General features: G+C 46.6%; 1 protein-coding gene across 2 annotated transcripts in view; it reads right to left on the bottom strand.

The window, feature by feature from the left end:
- SCYL1 (SCY1 like pseudokinase 1) overlaps nt 1-23,626 on the bottom strand; it is a 66,907-nt gene that overhangs the window by 29,089 nt on the left and 14,192 nt on the right. The window contains exons 3-11 of one of the 2 annotated variants that reach the window (XM_085858557.1): nt 21,323-21,496; nt 20,929-21,155; nt 14,127-14,217; nt 9,360-9,515; nt 6,350-6,508; nt 6,117-6,224; nt 5,713-5,826; nt 5,389-5,544; nt 5,100-5,288 (exon numbers count right to left, since the gene is read on the bottom strand). In XM_085858557.1, the coding sequence (XP_085714683.1) occupies nt 5,100-5,288; nt 5,389-5,544; nt 5,713-5,826; nt 6,117-6,224; nt 6,350-6,508; nt 9,360-9,515; nt 14,127-14,217; nt 20,929-21,155; nt 21,323-21,496 (1,374 nt within the window). The remainder of the gene's footprint in view (nt 1-5,099; nt 5,289-5,388; nt 5,545-5,712; nt 5,827-6,116; nt 6,225-6,349; nt 6,509-9,359; nt 9,516-14,126; nt 14,218-20,928; nt 21,156-21,322; nt 21,497-23,626) is intronic. The other variant, XM_085858558.1, reaches the window with a different exon arrangement.

Raw genomic sequence — 23,626 nt, 5'->3', positions numbered from 1 at the left:
TGTTCGGTGGACGGTACAGTACACATATAAACAAACATGAGGTGGGAGTGGAGGGGAAGCCGAAGCCAGAGGTATTCCTGGGGGTGTGGGGGAGTGAGAGCAGTGCAGGGAGAGTGAGGAATAGAGTCTTTGATGAAGAGAGCAACACCTCCACCAGGACGAGGCTCAGGTCTGTCATACCGTAAGAGGGAGTAACCAGGGAGAGATACTTGGGAGTCAGACACGTCTTGGGAGAGGAAAGTTTCTGTTAGGCAGATAATGTCTGGTTTGTCAGTGGCAACCTGCATGGAAAGATCTGAAAGGTTTGAGCGAAGGCCCCGGATATTTGAGGTCCACACTTTTAATGAAGAGGTAGGGGAGGAGGCTTTTGGTGCAGGAGGTGGAGGGGGCGGGGGAGGGTCGGACGAGGGACGAGGGGGGGAGGTAAGGAGGGTTGCTGAAGGAGTGTGGGGTATTGCAGAATAGCGAGGGGAGGGGGCCGAATGAGGAGAAAAGGCTCTGTGGTGCTGTGAGAGAGGGGGGACAAGAGACAAGGAAGATGGCAGTTGAGGATTTGAGGAGGTGGAGTGAAGAGATGGAGGTGAGAGGACAGTGGAGGGAGGCAGGTTGGTGGATGAGAGGGGGGCAACTTAGAGAAGGAAGAGTGAGGGGGATGAAAGGTGGGAGAAAGGTGAGGTGGGAATTTTTGAAAGAGGTGAGAGGGAGGCTTGGAGGGAGAAGAGTGGGATGGTTGCTTTGAGAGTGAGAGTGAGGGGTGAGGGGGGTGAGTTGGCACTGAAGTTGGAAAAAAAGAATGGTTGATGGAAAGCGAGCATCCATGGCAAACTGTGGTTTTTAAAAGTTTTAGGTCAGAGATGCGATTTAACACAATTCTTGATGGATGCAATGAAGGCGAATTCAGAGCATGGAGAGAAGAAGCGCTGTAATAGTTGGATTTTTTAGGCAAGGAATGAAGGAGAGGTCGAAATGAGAGCAGTCTGTTAAAATAGCAGAAGAGTAGTGCATTGTGAAACAGTAAAGAGTACCACATGTGTGAGAGAGGAAGATGAAGCATTATAAGATCGTTTTTGTTGTTAATATTAATGTATGAGAGAGTTCAACAGATTAGGTCATGGAAGTGTAAAAAAAAAAAAAAAGAAATCGAGGAAGACGAGGAGGAAGTTAAGAGGAAGAAGTAGCAGAATCGGGAGAAGGTTGTTGTTGTTGGGTTTTTTTTTTTTTTTTTTTTTTTTTTTTTTGAGATAAGAAAGAGATTAGTTGGGAGAATGGGGGATGTTTGGAAAGTGGGGAGGATGAAAATTGAAGGTAATGGGGAGGATAGAAATTGAAGGTAATGGGGAGAAAAAACAAACAAACAAAAAAAAAAAAACGATCGAACACCAAGTGGAACCGGTAGGCCTCAAGCCTAGGACTAGGCCTCAAACACCAGGTGAGAACGTCGACATAAATACTCACAAAATAGCACGATTTTTGAAACAAAACCGAACTAGGAACACACATTAACATGTAGGTGAGAAAATTAAACAGTTAAAACGGGACAAATAACAACCGGAACTTAACTTTGAGAATGTCAGCAGGGAGCCCCGAAGGAGACCTCTTGCCGCTCAAAACCGGAACCGGAAGAATTCATGAATCAGTTTATCAAAAGTAAAGATAATGAACAACTGTAAGACAACAACTTCGCCTGTTATCACCATGATGGGATTGACCAACGAACCCCAGAGACTTTTCTGACAGCATCTGCCAGAAAAGCCCAGTCTCATCGGCATTGTACACGTCCCGAGGCTGATACCTTTCCAAGATGTCTTTCAATTTGCCATCCTTCCAGTCGTGCACCACTGCCGAATCCACGCTGCCTGATTCGCCGCACTTCTGAACCTTGCCGATTCCCCACCTCACTTTGAATCTGTCTATCCAGTGCATCGGCAAAGTCTCGGCATCATCATGCCTGAGGTCCGCAGCGAATTTACGTGCCTTCAGCAGCAACATTTCACCGTCCAACCGAATATTTGGCTGAGCCGACATTTGCCGAAACCAGATGATGAGCGCGTCATCGACATCTTCAAAGGACACACATTTCACGCGTTTCACACTTACCACCGGCTTCGCGATCTTCTCCACTTGTCCAAATATCTTGCCCTTATTCTTCAAGATATCGTTCAATGTCTGCCGTTTGATGTCCAACTTCTCAGCTATGGCTGTTTTCTTCATCAGTGGGTTTGCCTCGCAAAACTGGATAATGTCGTATTTTTCTTGGTAGGTTTTAGTTGTAAGCTTACACTTAGTCGCCATTGTCCTGCCTGCAGTGCGATCAACGTGTGTACGCAGTTATAAATAGCCTATCACTGGCGGTGTAAACCAATGTGCGAGCATCACGATTCCATGAAATCGGGATTCTCACGAGGCAGCATTTCCGTGTGACGAGTTAGGAGTGGTAATTTACTTGAGTTTCCATTACGTGGGAACGGACAACATCTGACGACTTAGAGGAAGTGGCGACTTAGAGATGACGACTTACAGAGGGATGACCCTTTATTCATAGGGACTTAACATGACATAAATTCGGGACTTTTTGACGCTGCCGACTTAGGCGAAGTGACGAGTTACACGCTGCCGACTTACGCCTAGTCTACTGTATATACGTATATACATTGCTACCGATCTGGAAACCATTTGCATTCAACGTACAGATGTCCCAAAAGTCAGTTATGTCGTTAAGTACGTGTGTAGTCAGATCCCCTTCCTTTTGTCTCGTGGGAGAATCAAAGGCGTGCGTTGTGATTTCTTTTAGTTAGGTTATCTATCTATAATTCCAGCAATCTCTGTGTGTGTGTCTGTGACCGCTGTTTCTCGACAACCGCTGGTCCGATCTAATTGAAACTTGCCAGATATATTGCTGGGGACCTGAGGATGTGCCTTATCAAGGTTTGATATTAATCGGACAAGTGCTTCCCAAGTTATGGCCATTTATTTACCAACCAATGACAGGAACCGTTGCTGCGGTCACTTTATATCAACCAATGACAGGAAGCGTTGCTGCGTAGCCGTGGTCAATGGTGAAGAGAAACAGCCGCGTTTGCCATTACGGGTTTTTTTCTCTCCTCTCCTCTCCGTGTTTTTCCTTGCCAAAAGGCAAAATACGTTGGCGCTAATTGAATAATTGGCCATTAAAACTAAATTGCAAATAATCATAACTGCGATATGCGAACTTCCGGATAGTGACGAGTACTGTATTCTTTCTCGATTTATCGACTTACTGTATTCTTTCTCGATTTCTGTACTTTCACGATTTTCTTAAACACAATGCCCCAATCCAGTCAGTGACGATTACTGTATTCTTTCTCGATTTTTTTTTCTTGATTTATCGACTGACTGTATTCTTTCTTTCTCGATTTTCTTAAACACAATGCCCCAATCCAGTCGTCGTTTACGACAGCGAAGGAACGGCCTGTCTGGTTGTTTGAAAGTTTTTTTTGCACATACGGCCACGCACGTACGGGCACGCGAGAGCGAAGGAATGGCCTGTGTGTTTGTTGTTTCTGGCACACGGTTTGAAAGTTTTTTTTTTGTTTTGTTTGCACGTACGGCGACGCATGTACGGGCACGCACCTACGGGCATGCATGAGTTACATCTAATAAGCCATCTAACAACCATCCTATCTGCATGACCCCTCGGCCCATCACGATCCATCACCAACCAGCTGCCTTCTCGCATCCTGACGTGCCAAGGCAAGATCTCGCGGTTCCGGTTTCTTGGCTCCCACAAATGTTGCAACTCTTTCACGACGACCTTTGCAACATTGGTACTGGTGCTCGACAAGTACGAACCCGCATAGAAGAGTGGGTGGGGTTTCCCGGCAGGGGCCGAAATCCTGCCCAGGAAGGGCGAGTCCATGGGAGCCTGCCCAATCAGGGCGAGAGTGACGTCTGTTCGAGCGAGCCCCGCCCCGTTGAGGGAGGTCCATAAATTCCCGAGCACTCTCTGAGGCGGTGGTTTTTGGGGTTGTTACGAAGGTTGTTCGGAGGTTTTTGACGGGGTTGTTGTTGAGCGTGCAGTTCTTTTGAGGCGGAGGGTTGAGCAGAAGGTCGTAAAGGCGGCGAACGTGTCTCTGCTAGCCCTCTACAAGGAAAGGAAAGAGCGACCCTGACCCCCCTCCGTGGACCCCGCTATTCACCACCTGAGCTCCGCCATAAACGAGTCCCACACGTGCGACTGGGGACCAAACCAACGACCTTTGTCAGGTGCCGCATTGTGGAACACCCCCTTCCTCTGACAGTCAGGTACCCAGCTGGACTCTGATCCCCAGCTCGTCTCTCTCCTCGGCTGCGAGGGTCCAATAAAGAACTCTGGGTTTATTTTCATTTGTGTGTGTGTCTGCGTGTGGGCCCGTCTTTAAGTAGAGCTGAATAAGTGTTTTTGGATCATTGTAAATATTCCTTGTTTGCATATTCGTGTTAAGTCTTACCTTTGTCTTTTACTGTAAATAAAACTTGTTAGAAATGTTCCCAGTCCGTTTCCGTCCCTTCTTGCATTGGTCCAGCATGGTTCGGATCTGAGTTTAGCCGGGTTTTCATCCCTGATAATCCGTTCATTCCAGCCGACACAGCTTTAGTTACTTCCGCTCGGCTGAACCCGAACCGGAGTTGGTAGTCGGTAGTTGGAACTCTACTGCAGTCGGAAGAGTGACCCGGTTCGAGCAAGACGTGCCGAGGGCGTGGTTTCCCCGGTAGTCGAAATCGCGTAGCTAATTAGGTAAATTGGTTATAGACAAATAGACCCTACGCTACATGGTTGAAATATTGGCGACCATGGTCGGTTCAGCAAACCACCACGTCACGGAATTGTCCGGAGCAACGGCCTACAATTCCGGGGAGTTTGGTGGGAGACGACGCAAGCTTTCCCCACCTAGTGGTGAGAGAGTGAGAGTGAGAGTGAGAGAGATATTTCTATTGTGCAGTGGAGTTGGTTTCATCAGGGATCATGCGTGGGAAAAGATAGGGCTTAGGGAGAAAAAAATACGCAAAAGTTGGACGAATGGGGAAAGGGAGGGATTGGATGGATACAAAGAAAGAACGGCGCAGAGGATAGCACACATTACCTGGTCCCTGACAGAGCGTTCAGGGTCGAGCGTGAGTCCACATAGTAAGGGCAGCACCCTGTGTGCACAGTCCTGCATCGTGTAGAATGAATGAGTGGAAGCCAAACCCAATACGCCCGCAGCTCGGGAAGGTGGGAACGGGTCCTTGGTTGCTCGAGAGAACGCGGAAATCAGTACCTTCTGTCGGGTCTGCATTGCGAAAATCAGTCGGTCAACCGGGGACCTCCATTTCACTGGACGTAGGTGGCTTCAAAACAAACTTCCGAGTAACCCGGTAACAAGCACTCACCGCTGGTGAAAGGAAAGGCGCGATCTTTCCAAGGCAAACAGTCGTGTTGCAGCGAATGGGACCTTGATCGTCGTGTGATTGAAGGCGTGCAAAGTGCTTCATAAGCTCCACATTCAGGTTGGTCTCGCTCAGTTTATGAGCAAGAAGCAGCATAGACTGCCAACAGGGAATGGAATGTTTTTTTTTTTTTAGAACTATCATTGCATTTTCCACAAATAAAATGTAGCAATGTTAGGTATGGTAAATATTAAGGGAGGCAGCAACACAGAAGGAGAGGAAGAAAGGGAGAATATATTGCGTTTAAAGACAAAGGCTCTGACCTACCTTAATGGTTTGTTCACGAACTGCAGGATTGGTGTCCAAGAAACCGACTGCAACGTGTGGGAAAATCTGGCTGTTGACTGTCTGCTCAGTAAGGTATGGCACAAACAACTCCATCTAGAGAATTGGGCAGAGTTTACAAACACGATGTAAAAGTGGCAAAGGCGTTACAATATTATGAAAAATGCTGTAAAGTGCAAGAGTTAAGGAAAAGAGGTCACTTGGTAGGAAGCTCAGAGAAGCTACCTGACCCTGAATTGCACTCTTAGCGGAGTCCAATCATTCAGCGGTTGGTGTACTTTCCATACCCTCATGTATCCTCGCCTGCCCACCCAACCCCCACCCCTCTAGCTCCCCAATAATTATCTTCTCCTCCTTCAAGCCCTGGTCTCTTACTCCTTCCAAACCTGCTGGAGGAGGCTGATTCGTGTTGCTCGGTCAGTCGAAGAAAACATCTTGACAATAACTGGAATTATTTTCTTCTGGTATTCTTCTGCAGAAAGCAGCTTCCCAAGCTGTGCATGACATGGAGGAAAAGAGGAGTTAAAAAGTACACAGAACAACAAACGAACCAACAAAATAAATTACCAGAGGTCACAGGAACGGTCAAAACACGTGATGCATCTCTCACAAGGCTGACCTTGAAAAGCGGAGCGAGGACAACGGCACCCGCACTGCCAAACTCGAATGCATGCAACAGTAAAGGTAAGACCTTGCTGCGGCAGTGCTGCTCAGGGAAAGAGTCGAGATTCTGACTCAACTGCTTAAAGAATATTTTCTTTTCACCCGGGTCCTTGATCTGCAGGAAGAGGTATATACAGCATTACGGCAAAGCATAATGGGTACAAAATCATCTTGGAACAATTCTATTAACAATTCCATACAATATATCAAATAGCATCTCTCGACTAGAATGGTGACCCTGAACCGATGTGGCACACAAAGTGATATACGTTGACGAATACTGCGGGTAGCTTCTTTCGCAGACTGCAACGAAAGCCAGAAGTACCATTTTAACTGTAATATATTATTTCCTGGCTACAACTCAAAATCCTCTTAAACTGTGTAATCAATGATTGATGAGGGTCCTTGTGTGGTAGGTATCCATTGGTCAGGAGTCTTGCAGCAAGTGCTGGTGTAACACGAGTTCACAGTCAGCATTGTAGTGAACAGGTGCTATTTGACACATACATCACTGAGCAACAAAATTATCTTTCCATCTTTTACCATCATAATCATTATATATCATGTTCCCTTTTAATATGTGCTTACCTGCTCATATAGCATACATCCACAGCCCTAATCTTTCACAAACTGAAAAGTCAGATCTGACATTTGACTGGAACCTGTTTCGAGGAGGAATTTGGAATTTGACAAAGATGCCGGTGATAATGTCCACCAGATAACGCTCAAAAACAGGTCCCCAGCTGAATATCCCATCTGATTGGTGTGTATTTTTTTTATGCAGGGCCCTGCTTATAAGGTGACGTCCAGCTCACCATGGCTTCCTCCCCGGTTCAACAGCTCCTTGAAAATGCCATCCCATACCTTCAATTCTGCTCCCCCCTCTCTGTCACTAGTCTCCTGTCACCATACTAAAGGGGCTGTCACACCTTGACGTTTTAGCCAGCGTATGGCAAGGTCTCAATATGTATGTAAAACGCTGGCGTACGCTGAACTATTGATGTTTTAAAAAAAGTTTTGGGCGTATAATAACGTGTTGGACGTATGCATAGCGTATTAGTTAAGTACACAGAACGTTTTAATCACATATAGATAACTTATACCAACGAATGCTGAGCGTGTTGTCGGCGTTTACAACCTATGCCCAACGATAGTCTAACTTAGGCATAGCGCACGGCAGCGTATCACCGACGATCACGTGGCGTATGCTATTAATAGGCTGCGGCTCGACGATTCAAATCATAACTGCACTAGACATCGAAGTGTGAAGCCGCTGTCACACCTTGATGTTTTAGCCAGCGTATGCCGACGTATGAAAAATTTGCCGAACCAAGCTGGCATACGTCGAATACGTTATGGGTAAGTTTTGTATACGTTAAGAGCACGCTGGCATACGTCGTAGTTTTCTGGCATACGTCGTCATACGCCGAGTACGTCGAGAAATTTTCAGCATGTTGAAAATTTCTCGACGTACGACACACGTTCTGCATACGCTGGCATAAGGTGTAGGCACGCTACGCGATGGTTGACACATGTCGACACACGTTACTCATAAGTCGAAACACGTCGAGGTAATGGTTAGCGTCAGTGTTCCAGACTCCCTGTTTTGTTTTGTTTTTTTTTTTCTTCTTCGGTATGACGGTGATGCTGACACTTCGATTTCTAGTGCGGTTATGATTTAAGTCGTTGAGCGGGAGCCTATTAATTATATAATATTATAACCGCACTAGAAATCGAAGTGTCAACATCACCGTCATACAGAAGAAAAAAATTAATAAATAAAAAACCCAAGGAGTCTGGAACACTGACGCTAACCATTACCTTGACGTGTTTCGACTTATGAGTAACTTACAAGTAACGTGTGTGTACGTGTGTCAACGATCGCGTAACGCGCCTACAACACATTACTCATAGGTAAGAAATAAGTTTCGGGTACGCTAAACATTACCGCGACGTGTTTTGACTTATGAGTAACTTGCAAGTAACGTGTGTCAACGATCGCGTAACGTGCCTACAACTTATGGCCAGCGTTATGCGGAACGTGTGAGTCATACGCTGGCATACGTTGGAAAATTTCAAGCATGGAAAATTTGTCTAACACCTCGGCGTACAAAGACGTATGCCAGCGTACCACGAAAAAAAGCCAGCGTACTACGAAAAAAAGCCAGCGTACTCTTAACGTATACAAAACTTACCCATAATGTATTCAAAGTGTGTCAGCGTTTTAGCTAAATTTTGCATACGTCAGGCATATGCTGGCTAAATCGTCAAGGTGTGACAGGGCCTTTAATCACCATCCCCACCTTCATGTCCTTACTATCCTCATCCCAGTCATAAGACAATTTATACATCACATTCTTCCAACCATTCTATTCCAACTTGTTGTACACATCCGCTTCCATATCATTGCTCGCCTTAAACACCACTCTCTTTGCTTTTCATGCAGGTGCAACACTGCATCCAGTCATCCCGCACGATCATGATCCGCTCCAATCTCTTCTAAACCACCTACTTTTCACTACTTCCTCCGTCGCCAAACTGGCTTATATTCCTAGACAATGCACCCTTGCCTGCTATCCTTCCACAATAAACAATCTGCAATTCCCCTAAACACCTCTCTGTACTTCTTCCACCCCACCAAACATTTGGCTTCTTTGCTATTTTTTTTTTAACCAGACCTCATCCTCTCCTTGTACAACATGGCGACATTGTCCCTGCACTTCCCCTATTTTGTCATCTTCCAACACCCGCTCTTAACTTCCCTCCTTTTCATCATGGGATCCAAACCATTTAAATGCTTCCTAAAATTTTCAGGCAGTTGGTAGCTCAAGCAGTTCCCGTTTTATACCCGAGATGTGTCGTTGAACTTGTTGCTTGCGACAAGGATCACCTGGGTTTCCATTCATCTTTAAACAACATCAATCCCACTTGCCCCCTTTCTCACCCTCTTCCCACAAACTCCACACCTGAATCTCCTCCAGAAAAAGGTTTGTAGAAACAAAGCTGTTATCCAGGAATCCATCTGTAAAGCGAAGGATCTGAAGGAGGTTCGCTGGGCTACGGCGTGCTCGTGGATTTGCACCAACCAACTCACAGTAATGTGGAACCAATTTCACTGGGATCTAAAATTAGAAAAGCATTATAAAATAAGGGAAATTATTGGAACACATTTCAGAATACAGGCATCATTGAACAAAAGTGGTCCAGTGAGATGCCTGCAGCACGAGAGTAAAAAGAATCCAAGTACATTTGGAGATCAGAGGGATGAAAACAAAACTTTTAGTCAATATGCAAAGAGTAGCAATATCGAGTCAACATTGCGATAGCAAACCTCGTGTTCTCTTTGGAGGCTGAATAATCAAGTACTTTTGTCCCCTGTCCCTCCGAAAAGGTCAGAGATGGGGGACATTAAAATGACATCCGTCCGACCGATCATCAGTCCATGCACTTTTGTGTACGTAATATTTCAAAAACCGTTGAACATTTCGCAGATATCTATTCATCATGACATTATCTCAACCCGATTAGATCACGGCTATGATTGGGTGAATTATGTTGCTATGGCAACGATCTTGGTAACTCAGCTTGTGTATGCGATATTTCAAAAAAACGTTCAACATTTAGCTTTCATATGACACAGATCTATTCCTCATACTGTTACGAATCTGGAAACCATTCGCATTCACACATACAGTTGAACCAAAGTTTAGTTATTTCGTTAAGTATATGTGGATAGTTAGAATTCCTCCCTTATGTCAAATGGGAATTTCATGTGTGCGCTGCGAGTTTCTTTCTAGTTAGTCTTCTGCATTAAGTCCCCCCTTCACTCCTTCAGCACCATTACGCACATGTTCGAGGCCACGGACATAGGCGGGAGTGAGATCACCTCAGGGCGGACTCCGACCCAGCCAGATGGAATGTTCCCCTCGTCCAATCGGGGGTGAGATGACCTCAGGGCCGACTCCGCCCCAGCCAGATGGAATGTTCCCCTCGTCCAATCGGGGGTGAGATCACCTCAGGGCGGACTCCGCCCCAGCCAGATGGAATGTTCCCCTCGTCCAATCGGGGGTGAGATCACCTCAGGGCCGACTCCGCTCCGGCCAGATGGAATGTTCCCCTCGTCCAATCGGGGGTGAGATCACCTCAGAGCGACGTTACGTGGCGACATTACGCTCCCATGTATCGCCCATACGGAGGGGACGTGGATGTCGAAAACAACCGCCCTGGCGACGCAAAGATGGCCGAGCCTTGCACGAGTGCCCGATGCCCGGCCAGGATGTGGCAAACATCCTCACTTGGGCAAAGGAGCACTAGTTAGTGGGAAGGGTTTAGCGATAGTTAGACCGGCCTCATGGGGGCATGAGCCATCCTCCATGGGGCCTGGTGAAATGAGTTCGAGGGAATGTTAGGTTAGATTTAGAAATGGATTTTGGGAGACATGGACGGACATGGAACGTGTAGTGGGGAAGTAGCTTAGCAGTAGAGTTAAAAGGAATGTGCATTTGAATAAGGGATGACGAGGGGCACGAGCTAGTTAAGCGGACATAGTTATTAGAGTGTGTTGTAAGGAAAAAAAAAACGAGAAAGGAACATGATGAGTGAATGTGGGACAGCGGGCCCAAGTGTGAATGGAGTGAATGTGAAATGCATGGTGCGAATTAATGATTGGGGGGAGGAGTGAACCACACCCAAGGGAACCCGGGGTCAGTGTAATGTTGGTTAGTGTGTTAGTTAAATTTACCAAAAGGAGGTCACTTTGCTGTTGGTGTTGGAAGAAGGCACGATACCTCTTTGAAGGGTGCAGGAGTCCATTGACCGGCTGGGAGTGTGGCTGTGGAAAGGTGAGTACTGAGTAGAGGGCACCCGGGGCACGGAGAAGTCGGCCAGAGTTGGCCATGGGTCCAAGCGACCGGGATAGTGAAATGGGCACGGGTGACCCTCGGAATGGGACGCGGAGCACCAGAAATGCCATGTGGGCATATACGGGAGAGTAGCCTGGAAGGGCACTCCCCGCGTTCATACAGAGTAGGTAGGCTCGGAGACAGCCTCAGCTGCCCGGGGGTGCCGTAGTTTGAGTTTGGCAGATGGGAATCCCTGCCAAGTGAGCCACGCTGCCCAGCCACGAAATTGTCAAGGGCACGAGAGAAAATTTGAGGGCCAGGCCCAAAATTTATAACGGACACCAACACAAGGGACGGGGATCATGGTTGCTAGAACCAATAGTTTAAAGAGACAGGCGTGTTGAAAAGCCCTGGGGATAGTTTAAAGTTTAATAAAGGATAGTACAGATAGGAAATGTGTACCCCTTCGCACCATCTATCCCTCCACTCTCCGTAGGCCGCTGGATCCAACCTGGAAAGATTGCTGAAATCTGTGGAGGCTATTCTGAGGCTCCATTGGGCCGCGAGACAGATCCACCTGTCTCTTACTTATTCCCCTCAAGATGGAACTTAGGGGTTGGGAGTAGGCAGGTAGGATAGTTTAGCCGGACAAGGAGAGTAGGGGGGTTAGGGGGCACTTGGAATTATATATAAAAAAAAATTTAACAAAAAGGAAAAAAAGGGGGGGAAGTCTAAATTTTGTTGTTGCAAACTAAGGGAGTGGGTATGGACATAGACAGGCAAAGGCGATAGGTTGGGGGGAGATAGTAGGGTAGGTCCGAGCTCGCTTTCGGGGTGGCCGGCACCACCGCACTCCCTCCAGAGGCTGGCCAGCTTCATATGCCGTCCTGTTTGTGCTGCATCTGCTGGTCCACATTTGCCTCGCCATACTTTTCCTTGCATGCCTTTGCCTTGACTCCATGCCTGCATTTCCCCTGTGTCAAGCATCTCCACCATGTGTGCCAGGACCATCCATCTCCTCACGTTTTGCAAGGACTGCCCTGCAGGCAGCCACACCAAGGGGACTGCATTTGACCTGCAGAATGATTGACTTTGCTGTGCCTTTTTCCCACAGATCACAGGTCCTGGGCCATGGTTAGTGTAAATAGTAAAATTGTAAATAAATTGTAACCCACCTGTTGTTTGTGCTAGCGCCGGCAATGTATTTAAGCTGTCTGAGTGAGTCTGTTAGTTAAGTTATGCAGCACTAGGTTATTTATTTTTGGGACATGTATACAAATGTCGCACTCAGGGATCCGTAGGTAAAACGTAATAGGGGAAAACCTACACCTGCATGGCACACAAAAATTTACGACTCGGGACGAGTCTATAAAAAGGCGGGGGGGGGGGGTAGTGTTACGAATCTGGAAACCATTCGCATTCACACATACAGTTGACCCAAAGTTTAGTTATTTCGTTAAGTATATGTGGATAGTTAGAATTCCTCCCTTATGTATAATGGGAATTTCATGTGGGCGCTGCGAGTTTCTTTCTAGTTAGTCTTCTGCATTAAATCCTCCCTACACTCCTTCAGCGCCATTACGCACGTGTTCGAGGCCACGGACATAGGCGGGGGTGAGATCACCTCAGGGCCGACTCCGCCCCAGCAATACGGAATGTTCCCCTCGTCCAATCGGGGGTGAGATCACCTCAGAGCCGACCCCGCCCCAGCCAGATGGAATGTTCGCCTCGTTCAATGAGGGGAGGACACCAATCGCCCGACGTCCCCCGACCAATTCAGAGGCAAGTTATCTCAGAGCGGATCCCTCCACCCACCCGGGGGAGGGTTAAGAAGGTGAGAACTTGTGGACGAGTGGTCTGAGACACGGGGTCTTTTTCGGGGTTCCTTGGTGGTCGGTTGTGGTGTTGGTGCTCGTGGTGGTGGTGGTCGTGGCGGAGGTGTTTCGTGGTGCTCGTGTCGTCGATCGTCGTTCGTGGCAGCCAGGATTGTGGGCTCGTTGGATTCTGGGTCGTGGGTTCGAGTCCCACCGTGGTGGGTTGTGTTGGAGTGCTCGAGCTGGGGATCCCCGTTCCCGTCCACGGACTCCTAGCTCCACAAATGCGAGTCAGTGAAACCGCACCAGGCGGCCAGGTACCCGGCCAGACTCTGACCCTCAGCTCGCCTTCCATCCCGAGCTGAAGGGCCGAATAATGACCCACGAAGTCCATTTCTTTTTGGGTGTGTGTGTGTCTGTCTGTGGCCATTCTGATGAGTAGAAATCGTTTAAGTGAGTCCATTGTACATTTGCCTGCATTCCTATTCGTGGTTAAGTCTGCTCTGTGTTTCCCTCCCTCTTACATTGTAAATAAATTACTGTTAAATGTTCCAGTTGGTTGTCTGTGCTTTCCTTCATTGACCCAGTATGGTTCGGGCTTGAGAATTAGGGAGGCCGATTGTGCCGTAAATTGTGATTTGGGCCGGCGCGGCTTTGGTAATTCAAGCTCGGTTACACCGGATCCAAGTCGGTAACAGCGACCCGGTTCGGACAAAGCCGGCTGAGGGTGTGGTTTCCCCGGTAGCTAGACCGCGTGGCTACTTCGATAAATTGGAATCAGACAAAAAGACCCTAACCGCTCGGTTGAAATATTGGCGTCCATGGTCCATTAAGCGACCCGTTGACTTTGGAGTTATCCGGAGTGACGACCTTCAATTCCGGTGTTCGGTGGGAGACGGTCCAACTGCTCCGTCTAGCGGTCGTCCTCGCCACCGAACCCGGCACCACAACAATACCACCCAAAAGATGGGGGACCGAGAGTTATATTTTCTTTATACATCTGACAGGTCCAACAATTTTGATGAAAGCTTGTCCCTTGGGAAATAAAATGGGCATCTCAACCTGAAGATACCCTTACCTTTCCGAGGGATTTGAGAGATGAAGAACGAGAAAGGGGTCCATTGAACACCTCCCAAATGAGGCAGCCAAGACTCCACATATCACCTGCCCTGCGGATACACAACACATCCCGCAAATTGTGAATTCATGATATAATGAAAGGGATAGATACAGGATCAGGGAGCATGAATTAGATCATGTTAAATATAATGCTTGACAGACAGCTAGGATATGACCTTTTGAGGAATGCTATTCCACAATGAATAAAGCAATGTAAGAAGAGCTACGTACAACTATGTTATTACCGTCACCAAAGGAGAAGGTATTGGATTTTGGTACAACACCTTGTATTGCAGTAGTTTTTTGTCTGTTTGTCTTTTTGGCCACACAGAATGTTCTGACGTAGGCCACAAACGTCACTTAGTGGTAGCCAGTAGTACACGTTCTCTTTTTTTCAACAGGGTATCTCTACAAAGCAAGTACAATTGGAATCCATCCAATCATTGGGACCATACTCTGTGCAGAGCGTTGATGCTGCCTACACAGTCTCCTTGACTATTGGGCACAATTCTGGACGGGTTGCCACTCCGCCACAGGATACCAGCAAGCTGGCACTCATTTTGCCGACCTCAGAAGGATGACAGGCAGAGTCAACCCCACCTGGTATTAATTCAACAGCCAAGTGGGAATTGAACTCAGGATCCAAGGATACCAAGCCCACCACCCTAACCATTAAGCCAACACCAGGCATATACAATTGGAATATATGTCTATAAAGTATGTGCAATTAGAATGTGAGGACATTTACAAAGTATGTACTGTACAATTAGAATGTAAATACATCTATAAAACCAAACGAAAGAAATCTGAGCAAGGGTTTTCAATTTTTGATAAGTACAAGTGATATACTCACAATCATCCAAGAAACCAAAAAGGCAATATAAACAGTATGTACTGTCAGACCGGTTTATTAAAAGTGCATTCATGGTTTATAAAATGCAACCTGCTTCGACATTCATGGCCCTGTGCTTCGCGTAGTCACAGTTTTTCATGGGGTTTTCGATTTTTCCCTCGTGAATCACGAACCGGCAAGAACATATCCACCATTTTTCCAATGAAACAATTCCCTGCTATTCGCAGATTTTTCCAGAAACATATCCCCCACGAACAGTATATGTGTATATATATATATATATATATATATATATATATATATATATATATATATATATATATATATATATATATATATATATATATATATATATATATATATATATATATATATATTGTTGCGGGTTTCCGCCGCGTTCGGATGACCGTTTTAGCCCAATCGAGGTCGCGTGCCCACCGAAGGCGACAATCCAGTCGTGACTTTCCAGACCAACCCCGAAATCCAGCCATGGATGCCTTAACGCATCATAAACCAGTCAATACTCTGTCCACGCGCTACAGGGTCGATCGCCGAATTGTCGATTTACCTAACTATTCGCGCAGACAGAAATACCGAGAGTTTATACCTCGACGGGACTTGCATGAAAACGAGCCACTTAAGCGTGCTCGTTCCGTATGCGAAGCCAAGCGGTTTGATATCGCCAAGTCCCGTCGGACCAGATTTACTTTTATCGGCTTTAAAAGCCAGTTAATTCCCGATACGTGCCGTGGCAGTCAATGCAGGGAAAATGACACAAACAAGCAGGTTGACATTCAAACAATGGGGCATTTATTTCCAGTAGGCATGCAGTCAATGAATGGGGATAGGGGACAAGACACGAGCAAAAGCCTACAGCCGAGTTCTATTCAATCATGTACACAATCATGCACTTAATCAGTTCTACTTAGGAAGACAAGGCGCCACAGACTTTCATCCAAAACCAAAGAAAAGAATAGGGCTTGCGAGCCTTTATTTCAAACTCGGAGGCTTGGTTGACCGAGGGGCTCCAAGAGGCCAGGCAGGTTAACTGGCCGCCCCTGGTGGCGGACTCGATGGTTTTCGGATCGGCAACCCTTGGTGTCTCTGTTCGGTCTGGTGCGTCGCGAACGCGCCAGTCGCTTGAAGAGCAGCTTGAACGGCTGCTTGGTCGGCCTCGGTGGCCTGGCTTTGTCGCGGCCCCTTTCTGGCGAGCCTGGCCGGCGACGCTTCGGAGGAGCGAACGGGTCTCTTGCTCTTTCAGAGTTGATGCTCCTTTAGACCCCGTTCACTCCTCGGTGTCGCCCGACCATACCAGGGCCGTCTGCCCCCCCCCCCACGCTTCGCTGCTGCCGCAAGCTCCGACGACTCCAAGCTCAGATGCTGCAGCTCACACCAGCCCCGACTTCTGATCTCCACCGGTGAACGACCCGTGAACAACGACGAACAACCACCAACAACAAACTCTCCCACCAACCACTCCCTGCGCGCGTTACCAACACGGCTTTTTATAGCCCGGGGGGGGGGCGGGGGTGAAGCCGCTGTAGGTTTCGCCACCCGAAATCGGCGCTTCCCCCTTTCACCTTTTGAACCTTCACCCCAGGCTGGCTCCACCCCTTTCACCTCTGATTGGCTGGCTTTTTCCAAGGCAAAGCTCGTTTTGATCCGTATCTGCAAATTAGCTGTGAAAACAGCTAACTGCATACAGACTGTGGATAATGTCGCTCTTCCTGTCATGCCGTGAGTTCGCCTCAACGGCATTTTGCCGCTTTCGGTGAGGAGAATGTCCTGGTGTCTGTCGAAGGGTCGACGCGTTGTGGAGATGACGTGGTTGCAGTGTTGTTGGTGCTATGGTGGGGAAGGCGTGGTTGTTGAGATGCTGGCGTGGTTGTAGAGATGTTGTTGTTGAAATAAAAGATAGAACAGAATAACGGCTAACTCAAAGATTCACAGCCCGGCACACGAATAAATCCCTTTATACATCGGTGGGGAAATCAAACCTGGAACACACACTTATCGAAATAACTGATTTCTGGGTAACCTGAATGGTGGTTTGCGAATTTCCACAACCGTAACAATATATGAATGTGTGTATATATACATTTGGAGGATCGCTTCAGGACGGGGGCTCTGCACTGGGCAGGGTGTGGAGCAGCCCGGAATCATGGCGAAACCCAAATCCTGATCCCTGTGTCGTAAGAGGCGACCAGGGTTGCGTCAGGAAGGGCATCCGGCATAAAACCTGTGCCAAATCAGTATGCGGATCATAACGGATGATCCGCTGTGGCGACCCCTAACGGGAGCAGCCGAAAGATGAACAACAACATATATATATATATATATATATATATATATATATATATATATATATATATATATATATATATATATATATATATATATATATATATATATATATAGTCACGGGCCGGGGGTTGGTGGCAACAAGGTGGGGAAGCTACGTCGTCTCCACTAGACTCCTCGGAATTGTAGGCCGTCTCTCCGGATAATTCCGTAACGCGTCGGGTCGCTGAACCGACCGTGGTCGCCAATATTTCAACCGCGTAGCATAGGGTCTATTTGTCTATAACCAATTTACCTAATTAACTACGCGATTTCGACTACCGGGGAAACCACGCCCTCGGCATGTCTTGCTCGAACCGGGTCACTCTACTGACTGCGGTAGAGTTCCAACTACCGACTAGCAACTCCGGTTTGGGTGCAGCCGAGCGGAAACTGCCAAAGCCGTGCCGGCTGGAATGAACGGATTACCGGGTATAAAAACCCGGCTGAACTCAGATCCGAACCATGCTGGACCAATTCAAGAACAGACGGAAACGGACTGGGATCATTTCTGTGATTATTTATTTACAGTAAATGAAAACAAAAAGCAAGACTTAACGCGAATATGCAAGCAAGGAATATTTACAATGATCCAAAAACACTTATTCAGTTCTACTTACCAGACGGGCCCACACGCAGACACACACACAAATGAAAAGAAACCCAGAGTTCTTTATTGGACCCTCGCAACCGAGGAGAGAGACAAGCTGGGGGTCAGAGTTCGGATGGGTACCTGGCCGTCGGAGAAAGGGGGTACTCCATGCTGTGGCACCTGACAATGGTTGCTGGTTTGGTCCCCAGTCGCACGTGTGGGACTCGAGGATCGTGGCGGAGTTCGGGTGGTGAATGGCCAGGGTCCATGGAGGGGGGTCAGGGTCGCTCATTGCTTCCTTGTAGAGGACCAGCAGAGAGACGTTCGCCGCCTCGATGACCTTCTGCTCAACCCTCGTAACAACCACTGTTACCACCCCTTCGTAACAGCAAAAACCCCTTTCGTGACAGCAAAAACCTACCAAAACTCTGCTCTCAGAGAGTGCTCGGGGATTTTTTATGGACCTCCCTTTGCGGGGAGGGGCCTTGGTGAACACACCTTGCTGTCCGCCTTTGATTGGACAGGGTCCCACGGCATACCTTTCCGGGGCAGGGTTTCGGCCTTGTTTGGAGAAAGCCAACCCTCCCCTCCGCGCGTGTTCGAGAAAGGTCGTGGTGGTGAAACTGCCTTGAACATCCTCGGGAATCCGTCTCAGGCAAAGGTGCGCTGTGGCCCGCGAACCGAGGGCTGCAAACGCGATGGTACCGTGGATTGTAATGGGCCGAGAGGTCATGCAGATGGGATGGTTGTTAGATGTAATAACCGAACTAAAAGAAATCTCAACGCACACCTTTGATTCTTCCACTAAACAAAAGGAAGGGGATCCGACTACACACATACTTCACGACATAACTGACTTTTGGGACATCTGTATGTTGAATGCAAATGGTTTCCAGATCCGTAAGAATATATATACAAATATGTAACATTAAATTGATGCCCTTGGGACAATACATCATTCAGCTACACAGCTCAACCAAACAATTGATCGAACAAAGTCCAAGTAAACTCTACTCCCCAATATTTTAACAAACAGGAAAGAGAGCCCTCTTCAGGCAATGTTTTGCATGCGGTCAGCAAGCCTTCTCAAGCACAGGCAAAGCTAAAACAACACGCGGTGATTTATAGCGAACCACTTCAGGTCATGTGTGTAAGCATGCGCACATCTTTTGGTTATCAAAATGTGGCAATGTCACTTATCATTGGCTTCTCACCATTTCCAGGTTAATGCATTTTTTGACTTTTTAATCTGGTATTGTAATTATGCGTATGTGCAGCTAACTGTGCATGCCCCACATATCCCCGGGTTATTAAAAGACCGTGTTTTGGTTCTGCATGTGGATCAGGATAGGGGTGCGCGTTTATACACTTTCTGCATGTGTCATACATATACCGGTGAAAGGTGTGTGTGTGTGGTGTGGGGTGGTGTGTGTGTGTGTGTGTGATGGCGTGTCTGCAGTGTGTGGAGCAATGCGTTGCAGTGACATTGTGATTTCTTGTGGCAGTGTATGCTTACCAAGACTATTGTTGAACCTACCTGTATCCCTGCTCTTGCACCATCCCCTTATAGATGCTTTAAACAATGGGTTGGATTGTATAGGGAGATCAATGGTTTAAATTGTTAGACCACCTCTCTGTTCTTCAACATGCCAAGCTTCGAGCATTAATCGCCAGTGTTTGTCGAGCGTGACATCCAGTGCGCGGATTCCTCCTCGGTCCAGTTGATGCAGTGAAATTGCTAACTGACCTGTGTTACTCAATCGCATCGCCCTTTTATGCTCATCCAGCTGTATGTGGAGGTTTCTACTCGCTTCTCCGATATATGCCTCTCCACAGTCCTTGCACCCAGCGCTGTACACCACACCTGACTTGTCACTATCTGGTATCGCATCTTTCAATTTGGTTAAAAGACCCCGAATAGTATTTAGTGGCTACTCCAATACATGCACTTTGCATTATTTTTGCAATTCTCTCCGAGAGATCTGGGTAGTAAGGTAACGAACTGAAAGATGCCATATCAGATCGTGACATGGCTGCTTTATGCAGCTTCTTTGGCTAGAAGAGCATGGAAGGAGTCGATCTATACTTTTTTTTTTACCTCCTGGCTGTAATGGTCAGCATCATCCACAGATTACGTCTCACATGGTAAAACCGCCTTATCCACCAAGAACAAAAGCCTGTCTGCCACTCAGACGACAGACGATTGTTCCCTCTAATGAAAAACCAAGAAACCAGAAGGCAAGTGCGATCGGGTAGAGATGTAAATCAAAATTCGTTAAGTGGGGGATTCTTACACTCACCCACTTCGCTGTTTTGCAATAAAGGAAATAATGGTAAAAGTTTTGTGGGTTTTTTTTGTATACCATGTCGAGGCTCGTGTGAGAGCTTATGCTCGTGTGAGATCTAATGCTCGAATAAGAGCTAAACGTTTTGTTTATTTTATACTGTATTATTTTTTTTTTACATGTTTATTTAAATGGTGATGTGCATATGTCTGGCTGCCACCCACCTTCCTCTTTTTTTCATGAAGCCCAGGAACCGAACTCCCCTTTTCCAATAGACCCTTGTTTTTAACTATCACGGTTTTACCTATCGCAACATTTTCCAGGAATGTAACCACCGCGATTTTTGAGGGTTTACTGTATCTTGTTCGTATAAAATTTTGAATACCTCTCATGTTGCACATAGTTGAGAAAGATTTGATCCTTCAATTTTCATTCGATTAAGCTCTACAAGAAAACAAATCCAGGATGGGAGAACTCAAAGGTGAGGACTCCCCCAACTGAACTATGCTTCCATCTTCATAGGAGGTTCTTCATCCAAGTGCTATCAGGGCTCATCTCCACTGAACTTCTCACAATTTAATGGAACAGGTACATTAAAACTAAAGCACCATTTCACACTATTGCTTCATTTCCCCATTGATGTCTCAAAATAAAAATCAAACTATGTTACACACCTTCTTTGTGCCCTTACCATTTCTCTCCGAGAAAGCGTCCACGAGAGATATCTGCTTGCTCGGGAGGATTGTATTTGTCGAGGGCAGGCAAACCACGTGATGGAGGGAGATCATTTCCCACCAAAGGAAAGGCATATTCCAGACCACTCAGCTTCCAGTCCCCCGCATGGTCCACAAACACAGAACCCATGCATATGTTATGATGAATCAAGCCACAGTCATCAACAAGGAAGCATAGCGCCTTCTGTCGGGAGGAGTTGAAACAAGAAAGCGGGTAAAAGATATGCTAAAGCACAGCATTAGTGAAATCAAGGTGACATGATAATTGGCATTTTCTCTGTTCTTCAACTTACTCCAGCTACTTCATGATTAGAACTTCCAATGTGGACTGTTACTGAGCAGGATACTTACCAAGATCTGGTGAATGCCCCAAGAGATGGCAAGCTCGCCAGGTGGTTCTCCTGCCATGACAACCTCCCCTTCTGTCCCTCTTGAACCCCAAAGAGCAACTCCAAGGGGTACCACAGGTTCAGTAACCACATGTACCATCTTGTCCGTCTGCAACCGAATACACTTGGACTGCAACTGCACAGCAGAGCCTCAAAGCAAAAATGGGTGGCTGACAAACTTTAGGAACTTCTAGATTTGTCATTCATTATTCAACAACAGAGAATAATTGGGGATCATACACTGTTGCCAGTACTGTGGTTATCAAGGCTCGAGGAAGATTTAACCAACAGGCATTTAACAAATAATTTAAAACATAATGCAAATAGAGTGTACAGGATTATTAAAAAATATATTTTCAGTGATCTGAGGTTCTTGGGGGCTGGTAGGATGGCCTAAAGGTATGCATACTCACCTCTCGGCTGTCGAGCCGGGGTTTGAATCCCCTCCCATCTATAAAATATCATCCCTGTGTTTCACCGGCATGGTGATTCATCAATGTGTGTCTGTCATCTCTTGGATGGACGTTAAATAGGAATCCCATCTGCCGGTATTAACTGGTGGATGTTAAAGACCCCACAGTGTCCTTCACGAAGAATCGGCAAGTTATCACCGGCACCATAAACAAATTACTAATTCCTGCCTGAACTATTGCTGGAAAGGCAATGGCAAACCACCCAGTATAACCATTGCTCAGAAAGCCGCTTCGGTGGCACCAACACCCTGTGAAGAGTATGGTACATCAGAGAGAGAGCGGCTCTTGGGAGAGTGAGGTTGTGCATACACTACATATAGGACAAGGATATCAAGAGACTTCATTGTACTTTTACATTAATTACAAGATGGGTGGGCAACTGACAAATTAACACATTATCTAGGATTTGAACCTGGGATCCCAGCATTATGAGCTCTGTGCTCAGATGGTAAAACAAACAGGCCATCAGGATTGTAGTGTTTTTAAAAGTCTGAGATTGATCAATATTCTTATTCTCACAAACAATGCACCAAGATGCTCATTGCATCACATTTAAGGGCATGCTTACACCAAGTAATGGGAATGTCCAACAGGCCAATACCTATTAGTATTGCGCATAGATCCCACCCAAGTCCTTTTTCAACCAACTAACTGGTAGACATGGGTAATAATAAAGGAAAAAGGCCCGGTCACACCTTGACGTTTTAGCCAGCGATGGCAACGTGTTAAAATTTATGTAAAACGCTGGCTTACGTTGAACTTTTGATGTTTTTTTTTTAAAGATTCGGACGTATTCATAGTGACTTGGTCTTATGTGTAACGCATTGGTAACTACACAGAACGTTTCGTTGTGTTATAGATAACTTATACCAACGAATGCTGAACCTGTTGTCGGCCTACACAACCGATGCCCAACGATAGTCTAACTCAGGCATAGCGCGTTGCACGCATCGCCGACGATGTCGTGGCGTAGCCTATTAAAAGGCTGACGCACAACGATTCGAATCATAACTGCCGTAGAAATGGAAGGGTCAAAATCGCGGTCACACCTTGGCGATCTTGCCAGCGTATGCCGACGTAACAAAAAGTGTCTAAAACGTTGGGGCACGTCGAATACGGTATGGGTAAGTTTGGTATACGTGAGTACAACGCTAAATACGCTATCATAAGTCGTAGTAAGTAGAGTACGTCGTAAAATTTTGAACATGTTCAAAATTTTACGACGTACTCAGCGTATGACACACGTTCCGCATGCGATGGGGATAAGTTTTACACACGATATGTGGACGCTTACACACGTCCACAAAGGCTACTTATAAGCTACTCATAAGTCGAAACACGTCGCGGTAATGTCTTTTTTACGCGAAACTTATTTCTAACTTATGTTTGACGTGCTTTGAACCAATTCTTTACGTCGTCCCAACACACATCGACGTATGTAGACGTATTCCAATGACGTCTTCCGGTCGACAAAAAAAAAAAATGAATGTGTTTCTCGCTTACAACTGCCATATAAAGGCGTGTTCCCAGCGGTTTTGGGAATTGGTATATAAAAATGGTGTTCATAAAAGGGGAACCCAACAGTGTTTGAGTCCTTTTTGAGTTGATGTCCATGTCAGCAGTAACAGTATCAGTATCAGTATCAGTGTTAGTATGAGTATTAGTAGTAGTTTGTTCATGTTGGCAGTAGTAGGTGAGTGTGAGGGGGAGGGTGTGGGTTATGATGGATCGTCCTTGCGTCCGCGTGTCCACGGGAAGGTTCATAGGCTGCCACTCAACGATTTAAATGGCTG

This window comes from Eptatretus burgeri, chromosome 15 (assembly GCF_056783735.1).
Source record: "Eptatretus burgeri isolate ZD-2024b chromosome 15, Ebu_testis_v1, whole genome shotgun sequence".
In the NCBI taxonomy this organism is placed as follows: Eukaryota; Metazoa; Chordata; class Myxini; order Myxiniformes; family Myxinidae; genus Eptatretus; species Eptatretus burgeri.
This window is presented reverse-complemented; position numbering and strand designations above follow the sequence as displayed.